The sequence below is a fragment of the Kryptolebias marmoratus genome, linkage group LG13 (genome assembly GCF_001649575.2).
Source record: "Kryptolebias marmoratus isolate JLee-2015 linkage group LG13, ASM164957v2, whole genome shotgun sequence".
NCBI lineage: Eukaryota > Metazoa > Chordata > Actinopteri > Cyprinodontiformes > Rivulidae > Kryptolebias > Kryptolebias marmoratus.
In genome coordinates this window covers 4,822,610-4,846,124 of record NC_051442.1, presented here as the reverse complement: position 1 = coordinate 4,846,124, position 23,515 = coordinate 4,822,610, and the positions used below count along the sequence as shown (strand labels likewise).

General features: G+C 37.6%; 2 protein-coding genes and 1 long non-coding RNA gene across 4 annotated transcripts in view; 1 reads left to right on the top strand and 2 right to left on the bottom strand.

Annotated features, from left to right (window-relative positions):
* Window positions 1-33: 33 nt before the first annotated feature.
* Window positions 34-16,527, bottom strand: LOC108238025 (pterin-4-alpha-carbinolamine dehydratase 2). Of its 2 annotated transcripts, none has more exons than XM_017419826.3 (4): window positions 16,226-16,527; window positions 15,260-15,391; window positions 1,776-1,856; window positions 34-272 (listed from the first exon to the last, which is right to left on the bottom strand). In XM_017419826.3, the coding sequence occupies exons 1-4, from the start codon at window positions 16,316-16,318 to the stop codon at window positions 177-179; spliced, it is 402 nt and encodes a 133-aa protein (XP_017275315.1). In that variant the 5' UTR covers window positions 16,319-16,527; the 3' UTR covers window positions 34-176. The 2 variants fall into 2 exon arrangements, with proteins under 2 accessions (XP_017275315.1, XP_024862499.1); XM_025006731.2 differs by lacking the exon at window positions 16,226-16,527 and adding an exon at window positions 15,997-16,122.
* A 1,049-nt stretch (window positions 16,528-17,576) lies between these two features.
* On the bottom strand, window positions 17,577-22,187 carry txndc15 (thioredoxin domain containing 15). The gene is made up of 6 exons (XM_017419825.3): window positions 21,985-22,187; window positions 20,681-21,000; window positions 19,936-20,079; window positions 18,857-19,020; window positions 18,363-18,493; window positions 17,577-17,889 (listed from the first exon to the last, which is right to left on the bottom strand). The coding sequence occupies exons 1-6, from the start codon at window positions 22,109-22,111 to the stop codon at window positions 17,693-17,695; spliced, it is 1,083 nt and encodes a 360-aa protein (XP_017275314.1). The 5' UTR covers window positions 22,112-22,187; the 3' UTR covers window positions 17,577-17,692.
* A 658-nt stretch (window positions 22,188-22,845) lies between these two features.
* Window positions 22,846-23,515, top strand: part of LOC108238023 — a 3,939-nt gene continuing 3,269 nt past the window's right edge. Inside the window, exon 1 of the long non-coding RNA XR_005233952.1 lies at window positions 22,846-23,117. This is a non-coding gene — a long non-coding RNA (uncharacterized LOC108238023). The remainder of the gene's footprint in view (window positions 23,118-23,515) is intronic.

Below are 23,515 nucleotides of genomic sequence, written 5' to 3'. Positions count from 1 at the left end.
TGACTGGAATGGAACCAAACAAATACCAGGAGCAACACTGACAAAAATCAAAGGTTTATTCTTGTACAAATTTTTTAAAGACTATGCCATAAAAATAAAAAATTACACAATATTTATTTGAAACAAAATCACAGGAGGATTGCTAGGATTGTCTCTAGTTTCTAGAGAGCAAATAACTACATGGACAACGCAATTTTGTCAATAAACTTGGCCATTTTGATGTCCCGCTTCGACAGACCTCCACAGTCGTGTGTAGTCAGTGTGATCTGGACCTGAGAAGACAGGCACAAAGCAATAAAAACATTATTCTAAGGATTACTGCCAAATATTACTATATAATGTTATTTTAAGGTACAGAACAGTTTAGGGAGAATAAAATGTGCATGTTATTGTTGCATATATTGTGTTAAAAATGAGCTCAGTCAGTAAAAGTCTTATCAGATGAACAACAATTAATATAAAAACAGGTTATTTCTGCAATATGTAGTTTATTTTTTACACGTAGTCATTTAAAGTGAAGTCAACCAGTTTTTTTTTGCATTAGATATTTTTTATTTTATTCAGTTAGTTATTTGAAAGAAGAATCCTAAAGATGAAATAATGCAAAAGATATAATTAGTAATAGTCGGTAAATTGTTGGTAAATAATTTTGGAATTTAACTTCATGCGATTTTAGGTTTTCTTTTTATTTCTCTGGTAGATTCACCACAAAAAAGAAAAATAGAAAATTGAAAATCTGTTTAAAATGTAAATACTACCTTTAGTTAGTTTTGCATGTTTCAGGATCTTAAAGCTGATTTATTTGTATGTTTTACTTTAATTTCAGTCAGACAGTTTTTTAAATGTCATAGTTTATTTTATTTTATTATAATTTCAAGGACAAAACAAGACTTAAAGTAGCCCCGAGACAGCAAAAATGTATTTCCATGCTAGTAAAAGCATTGTTTTACTTCAGTGTACTTTAGCAGCTGTAACTTTACCTCACTTTTATTGTTAGCTGATGATATTTGATTAAACCAGCGTTTTTACACCCCACAGAGAAAATTTATCCAAGATTATCAAATAAAATATGCTTAAAACTATAAAACAGCCAAGAAAACAAAGCAGAATTGGAGTTATTTTATGGAATATTAGCACGTGTTCAGTGTAGATGTTTTTTTTGTCGAGGCAGAACTTAAATCAGCGTTGGGATTTATCTGTAAGCGTCTGCTGAAAAAAAAAAAGAAGCTGTTGTGGTTCGGAGACCTGCAGCACCGTTCTACAGCCACTTTAATAAAGAGTGGATTAGGGGAAGCATTCCTCCTAAAGCGGCCCGGTCCACCGCACAGTAACTCAGAGGCTACAGTCTAATGCAGAGAGATTTTCACGGACTACCTTCGTCAAATCAACCACTTCTCTACCTCTGAAGCAGAGAGGGACAGAGCGAGTCTGAGCACTGGTGTTAGGAAAGATTTTTGCACAAAATTTTCACATTAAAAAAAATAATATTTTGTTTTTTTTCCTCGTCCTGACTGAAGGAATGTGTTTCAGACTCTGAGTGGAGAGCTTTCCAGAACCGACGATGATTGTTTGATTTGATTTTGAGTTTTATTTGATTCACCTCAGTTTGTAATTTGTAACAAACCAAATATGGCAGCAACTCCAAGTCTGCAAAGACCACAAGTGACTCCACGGGTTGTGATTTCTGTAACTGATACTAAATAGATGAAGCTCTGTAAAAGAATCTTTCCGTGTACTGTTGCAAGGTTTTATTTGCACTAAGAGAAAGCCGTTACCTTATTATAAACATTAAACCACTCCGGGTGATGGTTCATCTTCTCTGCCTGCAGAGCCACTCGTGACATGAAGCCAAACGCCTGCAGGGAAACAAACAGTTCAGGTCTGAAACAATACCAAGGAAGTGCATTTCTTTCCTTTACAAAAAAGCACTGTTGATGTTGTCATTTTGCACATTTTTGTCTAGTCTTGCCTCAATATAAATGGGAGAGGAAAATACATTGCGAACTGTAGATGAGCACAGCCACACAATCACAAATATCTTTAAAAATTACTTAGTTTTAACTTAACGGATTTAGGCAAACAGCTCTTTCCTTTGCATGAGTGGTGTTGAAATCAAATTGTAATTTATAAACTTTACCTTCAGTTTATTAGATGCTGTAACATATTAGTGTACTCTGCTGCATCAACATCTCATCAGAAGCTCTGTCAGCTCCAGTAAACTTTTAAAATCATTTAACGCACTTTGTGCAGTTTTAAACTGATTTCGAATACTAAAAAAACAACGCTTATGCTGTTTATCTATTTAAAATAAATAAAAGTCCTTGAATCTTCTATGTTTTCATAGTTCACAGACTGAGTTAGTGTCTGAATAAAAAAAATCCTGACTGATGATTCTCTGTCCAAGTCGAACATCCAGCAGCTGGAAAAACTAATGATGCAAAAACTCCTTAAGTTTTCTTAAGAATCAAGTCTTGTCTTTTATTTACGGCTAATAAAAGACTCCCATCTGCCTCTTTTATTGGATTATGGAAATATTTTATAAATGTTTTATGCATGGCTTGATGCTTGATGGAGCTTCGGGCTTCATTCTTTCACATCAGAATACGTCACCTTCATGTTTTAGATGTTTTCATAGACTAAAACATTAGCATATTTTCATTTTAAAAAGCTATTTTTGGTCTTCTACCTTCTTATCTACAAATCTAAAAGTACGGGGAGGTTATTATGATTCTTGGTTTGTACCAAGAGCTTGTACTGAGATTTTAAAAACAGCATTTGAATCTTGAGAAGCTCATCTCACAGAGCAAATGTAAGCATTTTTTTTTTTTTTTTAGAAATTCCAGATATGCCAAAATTTAGATGTAAAAGCTGACGTTTTGATCAGAGAGAATATTGTTTTATGGTGACATTCTGAGTTTGTTTTTAGTGTTTATAGTTTTATTGGCTTTGCTGTTGGTTTTATATGATGCGTTAAATGTCTTATATTGTCTATTCAAACATAATTTGATGCTAAGAATAGATTTTGGTTACAAAATATGCTCTTAGATCTTAAACAGTCAAGATAAAGTGCAGGTAAAGCAACAATTGGAGTAAAAGACATCATTAGCTGGTTATTTTTTGTATAAATTTATTATTATGGCTTCTCAGAGGGCCAACGAGGGCTGAAAGCAAAAAAATGTGCATGATTTCCTTAAAAAAAAAACAATTACTTGTTGCAGTTCAACAGAAAACAGTTTGACAGTTCCCAGATTTATAAAACAAAACAGATAATAAAATTAAAAAAGGCAACTGAAGACGTATACGAGATAATGAGCAATGCTGCCATCCGAGGCACCGAGGAGCACAAAATGTCGCCTCTTTGCATTTAAACAACCCGTCTGTGTGCATGAATATCAAGACCACACCAAAATCTGCAGACCGGAGAGCATACGCACAGAAACATACACACTCTTCATATTTCTGGTTTTGGCATGCGGCTTTCTCCAATCACAGGTCATCCAGGGAGTGATTACGGTAATTCTAATTATCTACAAAGAGGAGAGTGAAATCCCTCGTCATGCTCGCTGCGAGGAGAGAGGGGGAAAAAAATAATCAGGTAGACCTATTTCAGAGCAATTTCCCACTGCAATCTCAATTAAGCCCCTAAATGCTTCCTCTGTGGCTAATTAAATCAACTGAAATGCCATTGTTTACAGGCTGTGGCTGCGGCCCCCACCCACCACCTGACATGACGAAACAGAATTACTTTCACAAAAGGAAACAGCGTTTCAGTGTGGCGACCCAATTTTTGAGAAGGCCTGCCTGGTTCCTCTGCAGCGCTATGCGTGTAACACGATCGTCAGCTTGATCAAATTGGTTATCAAGGAAACCGTCTCCTGATCAATTTAAGTAATTGACATATTCCTGCAACTTGACCCCAGAGGCACCAATTTGGAGAGTGAGGCGGTCTGCTTTTCCTCAGCGTTCATTGGCTCTAATGGAGATGGTTAAGCAGCCTGTCATGTCAGGTGTTGTTCAAACTTGTCTTCCCTCTCAGGGCAGAGCGCAGGCTAACCTGCTTATGGGAAACATTGAGTGACAGGTAAAAGGATTCAGTGTTGACACTTCAGGGCTTCTGCACATCGTCCCATTTAGAAACAACACGCTTTTTCAAAAAACTCTTTCCATGCTGCTGTGGAGCAAAAATCCATCCCTTAGTATTTAGAAACACTTCTGACTGACCAGACTTAAATACTCCATTTAATAAATGAACCTTTAACTACTGCCAAAGGACTGTAAAATCTAAAGAAACCATCCCAATCAATGTAAAATAAAACACAATTTACAAATATATAAAATAATATAATGGTTGTTGTCATTATGCCCTTACTTATTTGGTTTATTATCAATGATTTTCTGCTTCCACCAGCAATTGTCATGGTTGCAAACCTCTGCTGCTGTGATGTTGTGGCTGAAAAGTGTGTTAAACACTGATTAGGGATTCTGGCTAATTCATGATCAGACTTGACAGAGGCTTTGCAGAAACACATTTGAGATTATATATTTGAGATAATATAACAAAGTTGCTCCTCATACCAGTGTTTGAAACAAGCAACACTCACTGCAGTTATCTAATTAAACAATACATGGCGATGTTGAAAAATAACGCCGCTACGCTGCAGGAATGGCACCACAAACATGAAGAAGAAGGGACAAAATGACTTAATCAACTTCCATTATCAAAAACTGAAGCAAAAAAAGTCCATTTTGTAAATGCTGTTTATGTCATGAATGTATATTTGGAGGTTCCTGTAACTATTCAAATGAATCAACAAGATCTTTGCAGATCATGAAAATTACATCATAAAATCGCCAACAGATACTCAGACAGAAAAAAGATTACCTGACGTGCAACAAGCTACTCCTTTAAGTTTAAGCTCTGATGTCAGTCACTAAATGACCAAATAACCAAACTATTAATTCTGCAAGTTTGTTTTTTTTTTTTTTTTTTTAAATGCAATCTAAGTGTGCATACTGATTATAACTGCATGATAATTTGCCGCGTTTACTGAAGAGTTTTATATGTTTGAATCGCTTTTATTCTGCAAGACACAAACCGTTTTCAGGTTGTTGTTTTTATAAGCATGTGTGACTAAAAGGTGCATTTACCTCCTAAATGCTGGGATGATTGTACACTTAATGTCTGCCGATTTAAAGCAGCACTGTAACAACGTAACGTATATATGCAGCTGGAAACGTCTGTAGGTCTTCACACATTTACAGAACTTTGCAGTCTCTGGTCTGAACCAATAACCGATCACGTCAATTCACCCTCAGATACGCAGCCGTATCCGAGGGTCCAAAGGAAGACAGGTTCATTCTTTCTAGATCAATATTGTATTGACTGAATGTGAAAAGGAAAAGATGAAGAATGACTACATTTTATGATTTGTTTATATGTAAATAAACCCTCTTAAACCTAAAATATCTTCAGTTTCTTACATGCAATTTCAGGGCGTAACAATCTACGGCTAATTTCCAGTATTATTAATATTATTATGTTTATCTTTGTTTGTTTGTTACAACAACCAAATTTAACATTTCTTTCAAGAGTTTATACAAGTGCATATTTTAGTAGTGTCACTCTCTAAACAAGTAAGGAGACCTAAATGATGTTAAAATGAACAAGGGAGAAGGGAATGTGAAGCACAAAATGACATTTCTACAAAAATAAAACCTGAGAAATACTTCATATCTCACCAAAGAATTGGTCAAGAAAGCTGTAGTTTGCTGATATAAGGATTTGGAGTTAAAATCTGTTAAAATAAACTAAATTCCCCAAAAGGACTGTGAAATTGTGCCTTCCATTAGCCTGCTCTCACAGGTGGAGGTCCCTTGGGGGCAGTAAACAGAGCAGAAAGACACAATGCAGCCAAAGTGGTGGTGCTGCGTTTGTCTGTCATCGCGATGCCCTCCACTTGGGCCAGAAAGAAAATAAAAGCACCCCTCTGCTCCCAGCCAACATGTCAACAAAGGTCAAGGGCTCTCCCTCTCAAAGTGCTTTGTTTACCCCGTTTGTATTGTTTGGGCCACGCTTCTCCAAGACAGCAGGTCAGCCAACCAGTTGGCCATTTGTACATCCAACCAGCCAGCCGTCGTCTCAACTGCTCCAACAAGCTATAGCTGTCAGAGTTCGATAATTTGACATGACATTACACAGGACCCCCATCCCAAATAATCAGAAACACCCGTCAGCAGAGCCCCACCATGCTTCTTTCCCCCCCTCCATCACACACACACATGCATTTTAGGAGCCATTTTGGTGCTATTACAGCATGATTGTCATACAACACTAGATGAGACAATTTGACGTCGGAGCAGAGTGGTGTTCTCGCCCTCATTGCGGCTGTGGGCTGAAATACAGGACTCAGTTTCAAACACATGTGTCTGTTATTTACAGATCGGTTTTCCACCGCTGCGCCGTCCAAGGGCTTAGAAATGCTGCTCTGCTTTGCCAGGACTAAGTGCATGCAGACTGTGCCTCCTCTAACTAGCCTCCGACGGACACATTTACACTCTACAAACACACAAACCTCCAAGTATTTGCCGACACACAGACACACAAACAAGGACAAGCCGCTTTCCTCCGTTACACACCGCCGCTGCTACCCGATAATTACCCCGCGCGGCCCATCATCACCCACATCAGTGCTGGCCTCCAGGAAAACCTTCACTCCTCTGCAGCAAAATAGCAAGAACACTGTGATTTGAATGATGATGGTTGCGGTGATGATGAATGTGATGATGACCACACCTCTCATGTCTCATTTCTCTTCTTTCACAAACTTCCAGCTGGCTGGGCAAGACTGCCTCGCTACATGTCATTTAAAGTCAAACTTTAAGTAATTATGAAGGAAAGCTGCTGACGTCAGAGTTCTTTCATGTAGCAGAAACTTTGATGGACATGTGGAAAATTAACCTTTTCACATTTCTGCTGCTTCAGACGATTGAAGCCTTACTTTGATACTCTATCAAAAAAGATAAATGCTCTACTACATCATTAACACCCATTAATGAGCCAGTATTATCTATAATTAAAGGCCTAGCTTTGCTTGAAAGACTGATGAGTCACAGCTACGACCACAGTACATTTTAACCCAATATCTGTAAAATGATTATAGCCGTTTTTGTGTTTGATAAGAAAGCTATCTTGAATCGTATTGACTCCAAACGTTAATCGGTTGTAGATACTCTTTCAATAAATACTTTTGAGCATTTAATTAAAATTCGTTCAGTGGTTCATGAGCTATTTTGCGAACAGTACGGACAAACATACCTAAACAAAAACGTTATTCCTCTGCCTTCGTTGGCAGGTGTTAAAGATGATAAATGCTCTACCGCATCGTTACCACTCAGTTAGGGCCCGATATCATCTGCGACAACACCTCTCGCATGTCCGCTTCTATTTATGCAAGGAGTGTCACGTAATGCTCGAGCATGGCGTTAAAGCAAACCCCTCATTAAATGTTGAACTACCTCCAAGGTTAAAAAAGACAGACAGCAGACGCAAGAGCCATCATCACTTAACCATGATCTGTTAGATTAACTAAATCTCAAAGTTTGGTGCCACACCTCGCAACTTTACCCCAGCCACTTTAGAAGAGTAAGATGATAACAGCGAGCTTCTAGTTCCATTTAGGAGACAGATATGGGAACTTAACACCACTGAGCTGACTAATAGGCCTCTAACTCAGAGAAAAGGACGTGTTTAAGGCACTTCTCTGGGGTCGGCATGCGTACAAATGTGGGCATGCAAATCGTCGACATTTGTGGACGATCAGATTTAACTGAAAGCTCTGTGAACTATCAAATATCTCTGGAAAATTCTCAACAATTTAGACAATTTTCTACAGCTATTATTTTTAGAAAACAAAACTTCCATTTGTGTCGTGCAAAACGCGCACATACACAAAACTGAACTGAACACACGTCAGGAAAAGAAATCATATAATTGTTAAATCGGCTTTATTTATTTTTTTAACACCTGTTTTAAGTTCAAAGCAACCCAATGTGATGTGCAGAAACTAACGTTCACACTGCAGGCAAAAGTGGCCCAAATCCACCATTTTTTTTCCTATTACAGTCTGAGGGTCACAAATGGGATTTTTCTTTTCAAATCAGACCCAGATCTCTGGCATATGTGCTCCTAAATTGGATACATATCTGATGTTTTTCAAAACAACCCCAGTCTTGACAGTCATGTCGCATTTTATCCGACGTTTACATCATTGAAGTGCAACAAACGTCACAATTCTGCACGGGAATAGGCAGGAAGCGGCAACATCGAATGTAAACATTGGACGAAACGAGCATGACGGACGCCGCTAACAGTCAGCGGACAGAAAGTGAGACTCTGGACGTAATTAGGATTTGATGTGACAATGCTGTTCAAGCTGAATTTCAGAGGTGATATCATAACCGGGCTGTGTGACGTCACATGTTCCTCTGTGAGTCACCTGAGAGCCATAAACTGTTCACACCGGAGTCTGAATCAGAGCTCAGCAACAAAACAAAATTGAGCATTCAGACCTGTTAACGTAGCCTAAAAGAACACAAGCAAGAAAATAAAACAATATTGGTTGAGAACAAACCTAAAAGTGGCTTCAAGCCAGGGGTGAGACTATGAGGGCTCTTTATGTCAAGATCTATCCAATCAAACTGTCTAAAATTTACTTTTTTCCTGTGTGTTTTTATAAACATAAAAAGAAGCCTTTATTTTGATTTAATGACTTAAAAGAATAAATTATGGTGGCTGTAGCAGCTGCTACTGCGTCTTTACCTTCCTACTTGATAACCGGTTAATTATGCCCAAAAGATAGGAGAGACAGGAATTCCCAGCTAGTTGGTTTAAACAATTTATTACAATAGAAACGTTAAGCAGAACATCCCAAGGATCTGAGCAGCAGAATCCATTTAACCCCAGATTGTCGGGGAATGCTCATTCATCAGTAAGACAACAACGCCACCAATCCCGTCATGGCTGGAAGGCTGAGTCACTTGGAGAGAACCATGACCTAACATCGAACTGTGAGCAGATATGCATCTAATGAGGGCGTCTCAGAGAGCCTATCAGTATCTTATCAGTGAATCTTGTTTTTCTACACTGACTTTTCTAAAGTGGTCATCACCGGCCAATTAAAATCAGTCGACCGATTAATCAATCCATCTTTACTTATATTGTCTGTGGACTATTACAGATTTAAAAATTAGTTCTTGATATTTTAAAAGACTGCTTTGAAGCATTTCAGCTTTCCCAGTGAGATTTGTTTATATTCTGAATACAGTTTGTTCTTTAAGTAATAAGATAGATTGGTTTAAGGCCTGAGGAGGTCTACAGACAACAGGAACAACATAGACAACATGCATGTTAAAGGCTTTGTTCAATTTAATGGCTGACCTTTTTCAGTCAGGCCCTCCTGTAAATTAATTTCTGCCACAAGCAATAAAAACCATATAAAATCAAGACAATTTGTTCAATTAAATAGAGGCTATATTAAAAAAATGTTTCTCTTATGAACTACATGAACACATAAGAGACATAAAAGACCATAAAAAACCACAGACTATAATAAAAACATGAAAGCTACAGAAGTGGCCATGATAGGAAGTAGCTGTAAACCAGTGAACAGAGGGCAGGATTCATGGGACAGAACATATTGTGCAAACAAACAAGCAAAAAAAAAAGATTTATCAACTATAAATTGTTCTTGAGACATTATTGCACACAGGTCTGAGCATACTGGACGTAAGAAAAGTCTGTATAATTTTAAGCTTTAGTGTCAGCATCACGTTTCCAGACAGAGTTGGGGAAAATGCAAAATGATACAAGCAACGATCAAAAGGAAGTGAACCTATTTGAGACTGAATTGGGTTGAACTGGATTATAATTGGACTTTAAATAGTTTGTCCAACTTTGTGAGCTGGCACAGAATTGAATTTAATAGTGACCACAAACAGAGAAATAAGTCATCAGCCTAAAAACCTCTGTGGATGCATACAGTCTGTGGTGTGTGTGTGTGTGTGTGTGTGTGTGTGTGTGTGTATGTGTGTGTGTGTAAAGTGGGGCGGGGGGCGGCTCTGAGAGTTCGGTTTACCCAGGGGCTCAGTTTTAGTTGTAGGACAACTTATTCAACACAAGCAGACCAAAGTCCTTAACGAGAGGCAGAGGCTTGGAGGAGATTTGGAGGAGAGAGAGGCTCTGACTGAATATAAAACCGGGGGGGGGGAACAGAGCCGTCTGAACACAGCTCGTCTTTAAAAGCTTTCTTGGCTGCTTGTAACGCGGTTATTGTCTGTGGTGAACCAAAGCTCTGGCATGTTGTTTGACTACTTGTATCGTGTTCTTTTTGCACAAATATGTCTTTACTTCTAATACCTGCCTTGTATGACTTCATGAATAACGTCTAATTCAGGGATGTGTGTTTTTACCTGCATTATAAAAGCATTAAGATAATAAAAATATATGCACATTTTAAGGTTTCCAGTTGTTCTGTTTTATACGTGGATATGAAAGGTTAGAAGTAAACAAGTAAGTCAACACAGCTGTCTGCTTTTCATTTTCGGGAAAAAAAAATCCACTGCTAAATAAAGTTATGTAATTCATCAAACTATGATTTTTTTTTCTAAATCCACCCATCTGTTGTAAATGCAATCAATAACTAAAGACCTAGCATCCTTTGAATGAATGCATGTCACCCGCCTCATTTAAGCCAGAGCTAAAATCCTCTTAGGATGCGTTAGACTCATTTTGGTCAAACCTTGCAAATGATATTGTGCACGTCACCATCTCATGCACACTCAGACTGTATTGTAATGACTCTCAGCTACTACCACACCAAATCTGAGCTCAATATCTGTAGAATGAATTGAGTTACAGCCATGTTTGTGTTGGCTATGGTTGACTGGCTGTGGAGGTCACCTTGGATTGGACTGACTCCAAAAGTTAATCAGATGGAGATATTTATTCAATTAGTGTTTCTTTAAAATCTGTCCAGTGGTTCACGAGATATTTTGTTAACGGTATAGACAAACGCATGGACACACAGCCTCGGGCAAAAAATCATCATATTTCAAATTCAGAGGGAGGCAATAATATCAATCAATCAATAATGTAATCACTGCTAAAAATGTTGCTGAAAATTAGTTTTATTGATAGAACACAATATGCTGTTTTTGTTATGACATGATGCTTCCAACTACTCAAAATGAAATATTTGGAGGAAGCATTTTATCCGGGGGTCGTTGCTTCCTCCATCCATCGTCTTCAGAGGGTACAAAACGCTGCTGCACGTCTTTTAACTGATAAATATGAGAACATTTCCCTTCATTTTAGCCTCAATCTAATGACAACCCATACATCTTAGGATTCATTTTAAAAACTCCTTTATTTGCTTTTCAAGCCTTTTGACCTTATGCATAAATAAAAGTCTGTTTTTAAATCCCTTTAAACAAATCTCCTCTCCTCTGACACCTTGTCAAATATTGATTTTAGTTTACTGTAATAGATTTTATTTTTATTAATTTTTAATTAAAGGGCTGTTCTTCTGACTCATGTATAATTTATTATTTATCAATAATTAGTGACGATATGAATCAAAAGCTTTTTAAATATCAGAAGTTTGACCATTCATGGATAAATACAGAAATCATGTTGGTGCATAAAACATTTATGAATGTTTAAACTCTTAAAGTTTCGCCCATTTTTATGTCTGTGTTCCTGTGTTTTGTGAAGACAAAGTTTATTTTATTTACAGGACATATTTTTCCTTTTTAATGCTTTATTGTTTGATGAATTGTGCACTGAAATTAAAACTGATTTGACTTTACCTAAAAATATAAATCCTCTCAGATGCTCTTGTTTAGATTAAAATATTGACTTCAGAGGTCAGACTGGAACAAAAGTGTCCTGTTTCTTCATCCTGAAAAGCAGCTTTTGAATAGTTTTGTTGGTTTTTTTTGACTGAATATTTGTGGCAAATGAAGGAATGCCCCTGTTGTCAACCTCCGCTAACACAACACAACGGTTGAGCATGCACAGCTCACCTCTCCACCACAAGAAGTCTTTTATATCGACCCATTTCGCTTGTGTCACATGAATGTTTCCACTTCATCCAGTCAAATGTATAGCAGATGGTCATCTCTAAACATATACGGCATAAAACCTTGTGTGTAAACAATATCAGTGAGTGCAACTTTAAAAAAAAAAGAACAATTCTGACTAGAATTTACTGTTTTAAAGACAAGGGCACATGCAGATGTTCCCAGAGGTTCTCACCGATCAAAATGATTCCAGAAAAAAGTTTTTCTCCTCTCAACTTTGGTTAAATGCAACAAACTTGACGTAGAAAATCACTCGCAGCAACTTCTCCGACTGCTGTGCACCGACAGATAAATACCCGAGCTGGTAACAACAGCGCTGTAACACTTTCCACGAGCTGTGATTAAAGAAAAACAAGACTTATTGTGTTTTCTGATGATATGCAGTGTGAATGCTGAGAACTGAATGACTTTGCTGCAATTTGCTGAAGAAGCTAAAAGAAGCAGAACACTAGCTAAAAGTACAAAAATGATAGCGAGAAGCTAAAAGCAGCAAAAAGCTAAAAGTAGCATAACAAAATGGACTTGAAGCTGATCAAAAATAATGATTTTGAATGAACTGAAAAGATCTCAATATATTTCTGTAAATAAGAACAAATATTTTGAAAAGTATAAAAGTTATTAAAGCTAAAAGTCCCAGCAGCCATCTCCTGAATGAGCTGAATGTTTTGATATATGAACAGCTGAAACAGCACAAAGTATGTAGAAGTAGTTAGACTGAAAAAGAAAATGAATGTACGTAAAAAAGAAAAACAGGAAAACGGCGTGGACGCTGAGCAGCTTTCCCACAATAACCTGTAAAAAGCAAATACAGCTGTCTTTTTCCTTTCATTTTCAGCTCAGCTCGACAAACTGTCACTCAGTCCTGGGAACAGCTCTACCGCCCCCCGATGACCGCTTCGGGAAGCGTTTCCACACACAGACGGGATTTGTTATCGTCGTTACAAATGCAGAGGGATCTGATTTCCTGCAGCCCATCACTTGTAAATAAGTGGAGAGTGGAAGTCTGCTAGCATGTCGCTCCTCATCTCTGCTCGTTTCGGCTAAAAGCCCTTAAAGATCGGCCATGAAAAACGAGCTGGAGAGGTTGTGAGAATATACATCGGCGGATCGAAGGAGTGTTTGAAAGATAGAATAAAACAGTGTAAAACTGGAACAACGTGAGCTCGTTTCCCAAAAACAAAAGAAAAATAAAAAGAGCGACAGGGACCAGAGGGGAGCAACGAGCAAGAAAAAACAACAAGCAAAGCGCATCTACCAGAAGGAATGATGAGGTTGTTAGTGGTTTCCAAACCAGATGAGACATTTTAACTAATTTGATTGTTTGTGAAAGAAATCATTCTGATCAAAACCCCAATTGCTGCCAACTGGTTGCCTGGCGTGTCTCCGGGTAATGCAGCCTGACGTGTCGGGAGAAAGAGGAGCGAGGCTGCAGAGACGGGGAGGCACACATGGGGGGACGTCAGTACTCACCCCTCTGACTTCAAACACATGGAAGTGTAAAAACAGACCGCTTTACCCGCTAAAACAACTAACGACGGGATTAGAGGAAGTCCGCAAAGCGCCCTTCAGTTGCTGCAGTTTACTTCCAACGAAACGTATTCGAGCTGAAGCAGCCAGCTGCCCAAAAGTGATGCGATTAAAAAACAAAACCCACTGAAACCATTTATGCTGAAGTTTCGATGTTTATTTTAACCCAAGAGAGGTGGCAGAGCTAGATGACACAAGAGGTAAAATATTACAAACCCATCATCCGAGTAAGCTTTAGGAAAAAGTGGGATTAAACATGTAAGATGGCTTCCTGAGACACTTACAGCACAGAGCTGGATCCCAGTGAAGGATTTTTTTTGTACAACTAAAACATTTTTTCTGATTCAGTACATTTAAAAGGTTATCTGTTCATAACAAATGTTTCAATTTAAGGATTTTAAACACCTGCTCCCATAAAGCCACCTGAATAAGCTCAGTTTGATGGCAAATAATTTGAGATGCAGTTGTAAATTCTGGAAAAAAATATAGTAACTAAATCTAAAACTCGTCTTTTTGCCCCCATGCACTTTTCAAATGGAAAAGAGTTGATTCACAAGTTTTTCTATTCTGTCTTACAATCAGCATGACACAAACTGTAAAGCAATCAAAAGCATACATAAGTGTATTTTGTTGCATATAATTCATGGATATTGCTTAATCTTTTAACCTGTGTGTTACTTTTTATATCTTCAAGTCTCATTCAGCTGTATGGTGTTGAAATAAACAGCATATTTATTCAGATCAGATAATTTGAAAATTTGTAAGCAAAATCTGTGACTGGCTGCCAAATGCCACGTGCGTTTGTCATGAAAGAGCAGTTTGGATTGGGAACAATTTTGATGTTTTAGTACGCACTTACGCTCAGTTTTGCTGAATAAAGTATGCAGATAAACGTGATTTTACTCCTGCAAGAGTGTCCCTTTAACAAAACCGAAAACGATTTAATTTTCAGCAGAGTTCTGGTTGCTTGAAATAACATTTTTCTTCCCAGTAAAAGTAAAAGCATGCTCGCAGTAAGCAGCTGTGGCACTTCTGGCCGATGTGGTTATGATCCTCGTTTTGTTTTTGAAATCATCGACCACTGATTTAAACAACTTTTGAGTCACATTTTGATGTAAAACAATGACACTCTTTGTGTGTATTGTTCTTACAGTGCTTGTAAATGCTAAATTATCCTGTTTTTCTTCAAATCTGTGGGCAAAGCGCTCTGGAATTGTTCACTCTGGAATTGTTTCTGGAACAACTCACACAGACACATGACAGAGTCGATCGAGCTGCCATGCAAGACGCCAAATTGTGGGATTAGAAAGGAAATGGTTGTTTGTCTCGTTTGTCTCTATGTGACCCTGTGATGGACTTGTGACCTGTCCAAGTGTCCTCCGCCTCTCACACAGTGACTGCTGGAGAAAGGCACCAGCTCCCCACGACCCGGAAAGGAGAAGCGAGTAAAGAAAATGGATGGATGGTTGGTTGGTGGATCACCACTTGATTCAATATATCTGATTATAATTGATAAGACATACTAGAGATGTGATTAAAGAAAATGAATATCTGCAGGGTCTAAGGTTGTAAACAGGTCAAAAGCAACACAAACCTGATTAAAGGTTTTAAAGTGAAGCTCCTTGAAGATGGCGTCCCGTTCCTCCACCTCCATCCACCCTGTGGCCCTGAGCTCCATCACCAGCTGATCCCGGTCCGCATGGCTGAGCCAGTGGGAGTCTGACGACTGGAGACGAAAACAACAACAATTTTAAGACTACGCAGGCAGGCAGAGAGTAAAACAGGAAGGACAATGTTAAAGTGCTTGCAAACAAGAAATGTTTCAATACTCAACATGTCCCTGTAAAGGAGCATCTCTTTACTGTAACTACTAAACTTACTGTAATATTTTAAATATATATATATATATATACTGGGATAATTTATTAAGCAACAGTAACATTTACTTTTCCAATGTTATTTAGTATTATTAAATTTAATGTGTTTCTTCAGCCCCTTTTGTCTCTCATATCTAAAACCCGGTGCTGTTTATGCTTCGCCCACAAGGGGGCAGTGCGTCACCAAAAACACACACACCTGTCATTACTGAGAAATAAATAATAGTTTAACTACCGTAATATTGATATTTTCTTTGTTTTAAAACAAGATATATTTTAATTATTTAAAAAAAGACATGTCAAAGCTTCTTTTAACTCATTAATTTAGCTTGTTACAACTCCAAAATTCATACACAATAACTGAAATTACCACAAATTCAACCCATCAGAAGGGAATTGAAGGCAAAACTTTGACACACATAAATAAAAAGTGGGACAAATATGAGATTATTACCGCGACTGGATTTAAAACAGAAGAACTGGGATTTTAAATTTGGAGTAAATGCTGAAGAGACACGAACTAAATGCGACAGAAACCAGGAGGGGAGCTGGCTTTTCTTGACGCTTCTCACGGTACAACACTGCACCGCGCGGGACAACAACATTCACGTTAAACGCCTATTTAAACAGCCTAAACATGCTAATGCTAATGCTAATGCTAACAGCCCCGCCGCGGCACTCACCATTTTAGACGAGCTGTTCCGGATTAGCGGAGGTTTCCTCAGGCTGCAGGGGCATGAGCTGCTCGTCCTCCGAATAACCATTAACCAAAACATAACCAGAGTTTAACCAGCTGTCTTTATTCTCCACAGCCACCGCTCTCCGTTTGTCCTTGGGCCCTGTCACTTCTCCATAGGTGTTTATTCCACTGCCTGATTAAAATTACCTAAAAAGATGGGACTCTAAACGCTATAAGGCCAAATAAACCTACATGCCCACTGATAATTTAAGCTGGTGAATGCAGCTTGTTCTGTCATTCATTTTCTTTATTTAACCAGATTAAAACCCCTCTGAGATAGAAATCTCATTTGAAAGGGGGGATCGGTGTATTTAACTGACTGTAAATTACTCCAGTTTGGTTTGTTGTTGAAATCCACATCTAGTAAAATATCACACTATTGCTCAAATGCAAAGTTTTAACTAATCAACTTGAGTGACTATTGATGTAGACTCTTATGCAGACCTTTGTGCAAAATTATCAGATTGCACATATCTGTTATTTTGTAACAAGATTTCTAAAAGTGGATAAACTTGTGCTGTTAAAATGATAAGTGTGACTACCTGCATTTTTGTACTTTGAACTCCAAGATTATTGCCATCTGCTGACAGAAACAGAAAAAACAAGCGGTTTTTTTCCACGAGTGCCAAAAATAAAATCCATCTTTGTGTATTTTCCTATTTAAAGTTTCTTCCATACATTTTTTAAGTCAAACTACTTCTGCATACTTTGTGCCATTTTAAACATTCAAATATCAAAACATTCTGCTGGTTAAAAAATAAAGCTGACTTTTGGTTTTTGTACTTTTTTTTAAAACATTTACAAAATATACATTAAGACTTCTTTAATTTCTTCAAAATATTCTCTTTGAAATTTGCTTCAGCATCCTTGCTAAGTTTTTGTCTTTTGCTCCATTTAGGTTTTAGCTATTTTGTTTTCAACTTTAGGTTTTTGCTACTTTTAGTTATTAGCTAGCCTTTTGCAAATTTAAGGTTTTAGCTACAATTGTGCTTATTTTAGCTTTGAACTACTGTTTTTCTTTAAGATATGGTTTAGAAAAAGTTAACGTTTAGCTACAGTTTAGTTTGGCTGGTTTATTGTTTTAGCTAATTTTATCTTTCCGTTACAAATTACCTAATTTTAGTTTGTGTTTTGATTGAGTGCCTGTTCTGATTATTACAGGTTTCATTTTACTCACTTAACTTCTGTTCCGCTTGCTTTAAACTAAACTCCTAGACAAATTTTTAACTGTCCTTCAGAGCTCAGCATTCCCACTGCACTTTTCAAATGCTATTTTTTCTAGTTTTTAACTTAAATCACAACATTTCAAATATTTTATTTCATTCAAACAACTAAAAAATAAGTAGATTAGACATTTTAAAACAAAAAAAAAATCTATTCAAATCTTTTTAGACATTTGATGTGAGAGTTCTCAGTCCTGATGCTCATGTTCCTGTCCAGGTATGAGCCAGCGGATGTTGTCTGCTTTCAGGATGGCGTAGAACGTGAACCCGGTGATGAAGAGGATGGAGAAGACCAGGAGCCAGTCGATGCCCTTTACTGGGACGCTGGGGAGGGGTCCAAGGCGGTCTTCATCCGTCACGTTTCTAGAGGGGCCCGCTTCAAACCCTGAAAACAAGCAGCATACCTTATAAACCTTCACTGATTGGCATGTTTTTAGTTTTATAGTATATATAATTAGTCATATTATAGCTTTAGCAACTATATAATTTTACAATATGTTAAAACAAAAGGTCAAGTGACTGCTGTTTATATGAGAGAGTCTTCTAAAGCCTTCAGTCAACTATTTTAAAACAACAGCTTGGATTAAAACATCACTTTTTATGATAATCTGCCAAATGTTTTTATGTGATCATGCTGAGCAAGCAAAGTTTATTCCATCAACACAAGAAAACAAAGTGCACAAATGTCAGTAAACAAATGGGCAAAGTGATGAACTAAAACTATATTAGCAGAGAGTCATCATCCCCTGTGAGAAAAGCTGAAGTCTGCAACAAAGAACATCAGGAACATGCAGTATGGATTCAACTGTGGTGAGAGAGACAGACTTTGATTTGAGGCTGTTTCCATAAAACCTCTACCTGTCTGGTTCGTGATGAAGGAGGTGAGCGTCTCCAGCGTTCTGTCTGTGTGGTTGAAGCGAGCCATGGGTTTGGCCCCCTGGAACAGCAGGATGTTCGGAACTGCCACTGTCCCAAACCTCGTGGAGAGACTGGATGAGACAGAAGAATGACAAATATTAGTGTCTTTTTTTTTAAATAATCACACAATGTGTCACTTTCAACACAGCACAAGTCTTTTCAGCATTGTTTATGAAGCAGAGCAAGACCTAAATGTCTAAATGCTTCAAAGAACTCTTAATGAAAGTTTTTTGCAGCTGCAGCCTTTAGTATCGAACACACACAAACAGTGATAAAAGTAATTCTGCACTTGTTGCTGTAAGTGCAATAAAACCGAAAAGTTGAGAGTAAGATGGACGATAAGGAAAGAAAAGATCCCATCCTGTTGTTTGAAGAGTGTCTTGCAGCGCGGGTCAGATGATGGATATTAACATCAGAAAGATGTCAGCATTCACCTGCTGTGCTGCGAAGCATCCAGTGCCAGGAAATGCATGCTGGGAAAAACACGAGGTAGGGCGTTGTAGTGAGGCGCCAGGTTGGCTGAGAACTGACACCAGGCTGTGAAGAACAGGACCACGGAGCACTCTGTGCTGTTAGCATTCAGGAACTCCATCAGGTCCTGAAAGGAGAGAAAAAAAGACAAAGAATTTGTTCAATTCTCTGATTAATTTGCATTTTATTTTCATTTAAATTAAAATGACCACAATTCAACTATGTGCTAAACCATATAGATGCAGATTATAAACTCAAGCATCATGGCTTTGTGTAATAAGAAACCAATTAAGGACACAACATAAAATGTGTGATTTACAACCTGTATCTTACTCACAGAAAACCCAACAAAAAACCCATTTGACTGTGATTTATCATGAACCAAATCTAAATTATGCACACAAAAAAGACAATGTTGTTTGTTGTTGTTTTTCTTTCAGCTGCTCCCTCCTGCAGAAGTTGCCATGGCGAGCAAACTTGCACAAAAAATAAGGCTAATGTTTTATGCCGGATGCAAACTGGGCTCGAAGCTGCAGCCTCAGGATTACACCGAATACTGAGCTACTGCAGCTCCACACAGAAAAACAAAAGAAACAAGTAAAGACAAAAAGTAGATGTGAACAAAGAAGCTGACTTTGTTCCTTTCCCAACACTTGACTCTTGCTCATATTTTCTCAGCGGATCACGCTGTAAACTTAAACACAGACAAAATCACTTGTGCTACAGTAGCTGTTCCTAAATATTGAAGTCTTATTAATATATTTCCATGAAATGTGATGAACTGCTAGGAAATAAGGACTAACTTGTAAACTGATCATTAACAAGTGTTCTTGGTAAAGCACTGAAGAATGGTACCAGAAAACACAAAGAAATTAAAACTAAATTTGATTTCCACAAATGTTTGTCTAAAACAGCACCATAGATTATATTTGATTCCTGATGACTAGTTTCTAAAATGACATTGCAGGTACAGGTCAAACATTTGCACAAACCTTCACACCGACGGACACTCAGAAAACCGATCTGAAGGAAGCACAGATACCTGGGAGGCATTGAGGACCTGCACGGTGAAGTTCTCCATTCCTGTGGTGTTCCTCTTGTCGCAGTTCACTTTGTAGGTCTTGGCGGTTTCTGTGGCGTTCTGCTCCTCAGCTGGTACGTCTGCAGACACCACCTCAAGACTGACCTGCAGGGAAACAAAACAAAACAATCACTGGCTGAAGGGTGCAACGATAAAATCAGGCTTAAAAAAAGAAAACGTTATCTACTGTTGCATCTAATGCTTCAAATGATTTTATTTTTTATCATTTGTTAGGGTTTTGGTTTTCACTATGAGCCCAAATAAAAATAACATTAATAAAATCCTAGCTGAACCAGTGAAAGAGCATTTTGTATGATAAGGTAAAGTTAAATATTTTGAAAAGTAAAAAAGTAGCAAAGACTTTGTTACAAAAACTTAGCTTCAGCTTACAGCTTTTTTGTTTGTTTTCTTTTATATTGTCATTGTCATTCTAATGGTATATATAACCAAAATAAAAACAGATTAATTCATAAAAAAATCAAAGTTACAAAAACCAAGTCACAGCACAAGTCCTGAATAGGCTGAACATGATGATATCTGAATAGCTAAAATAACAGTAGTTAGATTGGAAATAATGTATGGAAAAACAAAACAAACAAAAACAATAATTAGTGTGAGGGCTGAATCAGCATTACAGAATTATCAGAGGCAGTGTAGTCATTAATGTGTCTACAACAGCTTCTGACTGTGTTGTTGAGTGATCAACCTGCTGCACTGTTTGTGATTCCTGCTCCTCCAGAGGCGCTTCGTCGGCAGCTGGAGCGACTGAGCCACACTGAGCGCTGCTCTCATCACAAGGAGGGGAGAAGCTGGACTGGAAGTCTTTCACGTTCTTTGCAAAGAGGGATTCGATCTCAGACGGATCAATCGGAGTTTCAGTCCCCATCACAGCATCTGCAATTTCAGCTGTTTTAAACTGCCTTTTTGGCGGCGAGTCCAGGTCTCCTGACTCCACAAACTTGGGGTTGTTCTCCAAGTCACACACTCTGTCCTCTGGGAGCGTGAGCTCCTGTGACTCGTCATTATCTGACCACAAAAACAGAAAAAAGAAACTACAGCCCAGTACATTTATTTTATGGTCCTTTTTATAATTATCTGACTGACTGCAAACAGGTAAGTGCTGATATAATCACACATCACACTAAGACAAAAGACTATTCTAAGAAAAGCTATTAAAGAGATTAAACAACAAATATAAATGTAAACAACATTAACATAATACATTCATGTAAGTATCTTACACCTTAAAGGTCAAAATAAATGTATTTAAATAGTAATTTAGTTTATATTGTTGCACTGCTCATTTCTGACACTGTTATTTTTTACACGTATTTTCACAAGTAGTCATTTAATAACATTTGTTTATGATTTTTGGTGCCCTATCTGTAAGGTTGTCAAAACCTTACTCCTCACAGCTGAGCATCACCATTATGCAAATGTAAGAATTGTTTTTATTCATCAGTATAAAAAAGCAGAAGAAATTACAAGAAATGTTTTTATTTATTTCCAGGTGTCTACCCAGTCTTCTACTTTGGAATTAGTTGTGTAAACACAACAACCAAAACTGTGCAAGTCCTCCAATTCTAGGTAATGTCTCTATCTAAAAAAACAACAACTTTATTTTATATAAACCTATTTGTTTTACACGTAAAACAAATGTTAAACAATTTCTGTTTTGGCATTATTATACAACAAGAAGCCCTGGTCATGCTTATTAAGTTTAATAATGATAATATTTTCATATATAAAAAACGTTTGTGTTGTTTTCAGAATTATGTAGTTTAAAATGACTTCAGGTGCACCGTGTTGATGTTTTGTCTATTAAAATCCCGGATCCAGTACTTTAGCTAGTTTGTAGTAAAACACTGATGAAAATTAAACATTACCTAACGCCATGCTGACTAAAACATACAATAAAACCTTTAATTGTAACATTAAACTCAAAATCTTAATCGTACAATACGAGTAGCTAATTCAGCTACTATCGGCAGATGCCAGTTTGTTTCTTACCTTCCGCTGTCACAGACGACAGACTCAGCACGGAAGAACTATGAAAAATACATAACAAAACAAACAAAAGGTGAAGTATATTACTATGCCTTATCATTTTCCCCCCAAGACATCCAAACTGACACATTTAGCCGACAAATTTAGCCATGTTGAGATGTGAAGCTGCTGTCCCGGAACAGAACACAACAGCGGTGGGGGAAGACGATAAAGGGTGCACCGCCAATTTAACTTCCGGAAGTAATCTGTGATCTTTTTTTTTTTGACTCCAAGGGATTGCTGTTTTCCATAGACATACGTACATGAATATATACAAATATGTGCAATCTCAGAATCTAAATGTGTGCTTTTTTTTAAACAGTGTTCAAAGTGTGAATGTACTGGCCTATCTCAGTTTCCCAATTCTTTCCTCTAAACATTCCTAAATAATTTTTGATCTAGGTGAGGAAAACAGAATGAAATAGAAAAGAAGAATAAATTTTATCAAGATTGTGTTAGAGTATACAGGTCTAAATAATACATTGTTTAGATTAGGCAAACATGATACAGAAAAGAGTGAAATTTGTTCTCAAGAATGAAATTGCTGAGCATTTTTTTGTTGTTGTGGTTCATGATTTTGAAAGAAGGAAGTTGGAGGATCTTCAAGAAGCAGAATTTCTTTTTTATTTATTAGAACATTTAGAGAAATACTTTAGGGCAGAAGGCTTTTATTTTTTGTGCTGTAATATCTTAGGGAAATAAAACTAATAGAGAGAATATTTTTTTTCTTTCCGTTAAACTATAGTCCATGCAGTTCACACTCCGTCCCAGTAGGTGGCGGTAAAGAACCAAAGCGTTGCTTTGCAACCGACATTAAACAAAACAACAAGAAGAAAAAAATGCCAAGCTTCTTCTTCTGTTTTTTTTTTTTACCGGGAAAGTTTCAGGAGAAACACCGGGAAAGAAAATCCGCCTGAAAATCAATCCTTTTGTGGCCAGGAAGGAGCGGACAACAAACGATCCCCTCAGAAGGAGAGAAGACCTGGTGTTAGCCCGGAGGCTAACTTTCAAAGATCGAGAAGCGATCTGGTTCTTTTTACCAGCAGAGTGGACGTTAAACATCCAATACTCGACAGGTTCTACATAAACCACAAAAAGTAAGTAAAACCAAAGAACTGTTGTTTGAGATAGGGATGGGCAGATGAAGCCTCATTGGGTGTATGGCACATCTCCCAAACTGTGTCGACACTGTGTTGAAACTGTGTTGCTGTGTCGACATCTGCTGGATTTAAAAAGTAATTGCAGGCAACTTCAATAAAGACTGGAAACAGACTGAACAAGGTTCATTCACACATTTTTATTTAGAACTATCAGCTGCGTTAACATCTTTGGGCCAAGGCAATTGCGCCGCTTACAAACCATTTCTCCTGCTTTTGAGAACACCCTCTCACAGGGCACTGATGATGCCGGCGTACATAAAAATGTCATTGCAAGTTTGTATTCTTCAGAAAGAAATTGGAATAACCCAACAGAAGAATGATCAATAGTGGAAACG

What these genes read in the sequence shown, in the direction of transcription:
- LOC108238025 (XM_017419826.3), bottom strand. Translation starts at nt 16,318, where the DNA reads ATGTTTTGGTTAATGGTTATTCGGAGGACGAGCAGCTCATGCCCCTGC. An exon ending in GGAACAGCTCGTCTAAAATG is followed by an intron (nt 15,392 to 16,225) that starts GTGAGTGCCGCG and finishes TTTCGTCTCCAG; the next exon opens with TCGTCAGACTCCCACTGGCT. An exon ending in ACTTTAAAACCTTTAATCAG is followed by an intron (nt 1,857 to 15,259) that starts GTTTGTGTTGCT and finishes GTTTCCCTGCAG; the next exon opens with GCGTTTGGCTTCATGTCACG.
- txndc15 (XM_017419825.3), bottom strand. Translation starts at nt 22,111, where the DNA reads ATGTGTCAGTTTGGATGTCTTGGGGGGAAAATGATAAGGCATAGTAAT. An exon ending in GTCGTCTGTGACAGCGGAAG is followed by an intron (nt 21,001 to 21,984) that starts GTAAGAAACAAA and finishes TTTTGTGGTCAG; the next exon opens with ATAATGACGAGTCACAGGAG. An exon ending in AATCACAAACAGTGCAGCAG is followed by an intron (nt 20,080 to 20,680) that starts GTTGATCACTCA and finishes GTTTCCCTGCAG; the next exon opens with GTCAGTCTTGAGGTGGTGTC.